At 47.4% G+C, this 4,214-nt stretch overlaps 2 protein-coding genes across 2 annotated transcripts; one reads left to right on the forward strand and one right to left on the reverse strand.

Annotated features, from left to right (window-relative positions):
• Window positions 1–475: 475 nt before the first annotated feature.
• On the reverse strand, window positions 476–1,146 carry FOIG_16789 (uncharacterized protein; the record flags this gene model as incomplete). Its single annotated transcript, XM_031218267.1, has 2 exons — window positions 476–991; window positions 1,039–1,146. The coding sequence occupies 2 exons, from the start codon at window positions 1,144–1,146 to the stop codon at window positions 476–478; spliced, it is 624 nt and encodes a 207-aa protein (XP_031052018.1).
• A 360-nt stretch (window positions 1,147–1,506) lies between these two features.
• FOIG_16790 (serine/threonine protein kinase) lies at window positions 1,507–3,421 on the forward strand (the record flags this gene model as incomplete). The annotated part of the gene is made up of 3 exons (XM_031218268.1): window positions 1,507–2,600; window positions 2,652–3,142; window positions 3,213–3,421. 3 exons carry the CDS (start codon window positions 1,507–1,509, stop codon window positions 3,419–3,421), a joined length of 1,794 nt encoding a protein of 597 aa, XP_031052019.1.
• Window positions 3,422–4,214: the final 793 nt, after the last annotated feature.

The following is a 4,214-nucleotide window of genomic DNA, read 5'->3' on the forward strand; positions in this document are numbered from 1 at the left end:
TGCGACAGTTACAGATGTGGAGATTACTTGACTAAACAGACTTAGCGCGGGTATGCAGTGCGCTAGCTCGTGGAAGGACTAGTTTTGACCACGAAAATGGAATTGGGTTTAGTTTTGACCACGAAATTCTGATTGGGTATGAGCTGGTGAAGCGACGACGAGGTTCACAACTAATACGAGCGATAACGTCACAACGAGAGCAGGAATGAAGATAAAAAGAGTTTTTATAATATCTAAATGACCTTGAGACTGGGTATAGTGTATGGAAAGTAGTTTTGGTCAGCTCCCTACGCCCATGTCTAGTCACCTTTTTCATGATGTCGTTGTGAGGAAACGCAATGCGTTTCTGCTAGTAATACTTGAGTAGGAGATAATAAATTAACTGGGCGAGCATTAATAGATTTTCCAGCGCATCTATCTCAGTCACTGCTGTCATCTACATTGAAGCATTAATTAGCTTTCCTCTTCCTATGACTCAATGTCTCCTTGTTGCATCTCTCTTTCTCTTCCGCGTTGGCTCCACCAAGTCAATGTCGTCCCTCTTCCTCTTCCTTATCTCTCCAGTCGTATCATCGTCCGTTCCTTCAGGCGAAGGGAGCGGAACGTCTCTCTTCTTCCTCTTCTCCCTTGCCTCAGACATGCGCTTTCGGCAGGCCGCAGATATTAACTCACTTTGTATACCGCACCTCCCATCCTCTTCCTCATCTGTTTCTGTGTCATCGCCCAAGGCTAATAATAGGTCATCGTGTATCTTGGTGACTCTATTAGCAGCGTCCTTGGCAAGATCTCTTGGCGTCCTGGATATCGGCCACTGGTCGGCAAACTCTGCACCGTAGAGGCCTATTCGGATATTTTGACGCATTTGAAGAAGTTTGAGTTTGCTAGTGAGGCTTCGAATGAAGACTGTGTTGGGAATGCTTGTTTGGAAAGCAGGTGTTGGTGGCGGAGGGATGAGGTGAGCACCCTGTGTCGCCACAGGACATGGAAGTTCCTGTCCATAATCAGTATATACCGCCCGAAAATAATCAAAAGACGCACGCCTTGGTTGTTCTCGATCTGTATCGCAAGAGCATGTCTCCAAGTATGACTGATGGATATCTCATTATCTGGTTTGTTGCTTGGCGGCGTTGGCTTAGGAGATCTCATGGCGGTCGCGTTTCGGTTCGACAAGGTGCAGAAGATGGAGGATGATATATCATAGCTCTAGAAACAGATGCGCATCCAGGGAGGGTGGGTGCGGATGATGTGATAAGAGTTTGTTAATTGACTTGTTGATGCTGAAGGTAAATTCATGAGGTCAACATTCACGAGGGAACGTGCTGACTTGTCGCGAATTCACGTGACAGACGGAGCAACATTCGTCCGTTGGTCAATCAGCTCCCATTGGTCCATTGTAGACTAAGCCTATTTCGGCAAGGACAATTCAATTCTTAACTTAGCAATTCTGTCTCCACCTCCATCCTCAATTATTCACGATGCTAAAGATTGCGATGACTGTAAAACTAAATGTCAACACCAGACAGCACCGCTACAGAATGGGATCCTCTCGGCCCAAATTCGCCATTAGCGGAAGCGCTTCTCATCCTTCGCCCTAAAAATGCCGCTGCAAAATTCGCCTTCTCAAACGTCGTTGACTTTCTGCAAGAACAAGACTACAATGCAGATAACACCGCACGCTCTCATTACGCAAAATACATCTGGTACTCTGACGAGCTTACCGCCGACCCAGCGGTGACTCATCTTGTCCATTCAAATGCCTATTTATCATCATCTTCACCTTCGTCGTCGTCGAAAGAGCGCATGCCGAGTCCGGTTCCCATCTGGACGGGATTCTACTTCATTGATCCAAAAGTCAAACCTTTACTTCCTAGTCGAGGATGGGCTGTTGGAAGGTTGAGCTCGAAAAGCCTCACTCTTGAGAAGCCAGTAGTTGACTTGTTACTCACCACATCACGACGGAATCGTGTAGCCAGAAGACATGCATGCTTGACATTTGCCCAAGAAACAAGGATGGCTTGTGTCAAGGTCGAGCCAAGGGCTGCCGCAACAGTCAACAACTACACCATCCCATCGTCCCACGGAGGAAACACGGCTGTTTGCGCCAAGGCTGAAAACTCCATCGCGTTCGAGGACTTGAGCTATACACTAGAGTACACAAACTACTGTCGCACGACCGAAGGCCGTCAGACACTGGAGGTTTTTCTGGCGGATATCTACGGCGATGATCAACCCACTGAGGATGCACTATCAGCGACGCCAACGCCCAACGTGACCACTCAGACAATAGGCAGCTATACCATTACAGGAGCCAACCTGATCGGAATGGGCACATATGGTCGGGTCAAGCCAGCGACGGGACCACAAGGGAATGTCGTTGTTATTAAGAGTATGGTACCAACCCGCGGCAACCTGCAGTTTGTTCGATCTAAGGTGAATATGGTCCGATCACTTTCAAGAATGCTGGAGAGAGAGCATCAGAAGAATGTGTTGACATGTATCGATGTGATGCACATGGAAGGCAAAGTTGATGAGTTTCACTTAGTCCTTGAACCTTTTGTTGAGAATACTCTGATGGCTTTGCCGAAACAGAGCCAAACACAGTAAGATCGACCCTGCTGCAAGGGCACAGACTAGGTGCTAACACTTGAAAGCTGGACGAAATTGGAAATTATACTCTGCGATTGTCTCCAAGGCCTCAGTTTTCTTCACGCCCATAACTTTGTTCATACAGACATCAAACCACCCAATATCGGCCTCAAAAACCTCACCCGTTCCCTCGTGAGCCAAACAGCCTCCTGCCCCCCTCCAGCACGTCGCCTGACAGCCATTATCCTCGACATCGACTCCATCATTCCTATCCCTGCGAACAGAACAACAATACCTGCTCAACCCGGCACCAACGGGACGATCGGTTTCCACTCGCCCGAGCAGGAAAGGACAGAGTTTGACGGTACAGCTGATATTTGGGCATTGGGAGTTTGTATGTATAGAGCTGTATTTGGGGAATTGCCGTGGCGGTTTGGGGCACTTGGCAACCCATGGAATAACATGGGGGATGGGAGAGGGATTGAGAAAATAGCTTTCCATGAGAAGTATAGTGTTGTGATGAGAAAGGTCGGGGAGAAGAGGTGCGATGAGATGGGTAAGTCTTTTCTCTTACGGCATATGAGTTGAGTTCACTGGGATGCTAAGACAAACACTGACTATTGTAGCTGCACTATTGGACTTTATTATTGACTCGTTTCGTTTTTCGGAAGCGGCTATTGAAAGCCAGAAACAGCCACGACCGAGTAGCGCAGAGTCTCTCAGAGCTCTCATTGGAAAGTCCGAGTTTCTTAAGATGAGAGCCAAATGGCAAGAAGAGACAGGTGAGCCGCCAGAGTCAGCACAAATCGGTTTAAAGCGGCCAGCGGGGCAGTAATCCGTCAGGGTTTAGGCTGCAGAAATTCCATAATTGGGTGCAGGGTAATTCTCCATTTCTGAGATAAATATGCTTGGCTTGAACTTTGCTCGAAGCTTGATCGAAAGGTGGGTATATCGAAAAGAGGGGAAGCGCATTTGGCTAGCTCTCTTTCAAGCGTACGATTGGTGGGATGCAGGTGCGGTACCTGTGCCACGTCACGGGCGTTCCCAACCTCGTGTTGGGCCATAAGACTGTCCTTCTCGCCTCTGTTCAAAAACTTGGGCTAATTTTTCACCGTGAACACTCGAGTAAATTTGACACTATTTTGTTCTTCTGACGCATTAAAATGACCTACGAACATATTGATTGGGATCTTTCAGAAGTCGTTGATCCAAAATACATCGCTGCGGTCCGCACCCTCATTGACGACAATTATCCACGGAGAGAACCGAAGAGCAGCAAATCTCCATATCCTACCGAGCATCTCGGATCCGAAAGTATTTCGTTTTATCCATGGAAAAAGAACGATGAGAAGATATTGCGTCGCTATAATCCATTTCGTTTCAGGATCCCTTACCTTCTTACTACGTTGGGCAATTTTTTCAAGTTTGATCACACCATATGCTTGAACGCTTATGGCCTAAATATCACGCCTGCGGAGGAACGCTTAAATTTCCTTAGAGAATATCACCTATTATATGCCGAAATCCTTGAGGCTTTAAATGGAGATAATAATGCAGAGTCAACACTTCGGACGAAAATCTACACGGACAGCATCAGGCTGGCGATCCATTCCACGTCCACCGTCCAC

The sequence above is a fragment of the Fusarium odoratissimum genome (assembly GCF_000260195.1).
Source record: "Fusarium odoratissimum NRRL 54006 unplaced genomic scaffold supercont1.178, whole genome shotgun sequence".
Taxonomy (NCBI): domain Eukaryota; kingdom Fungi; phylum Ascomycota; class Sordariomycetes; order Hypocreales; family Nectriaceae; genus Fusarium; species Fusarium odoratissimum.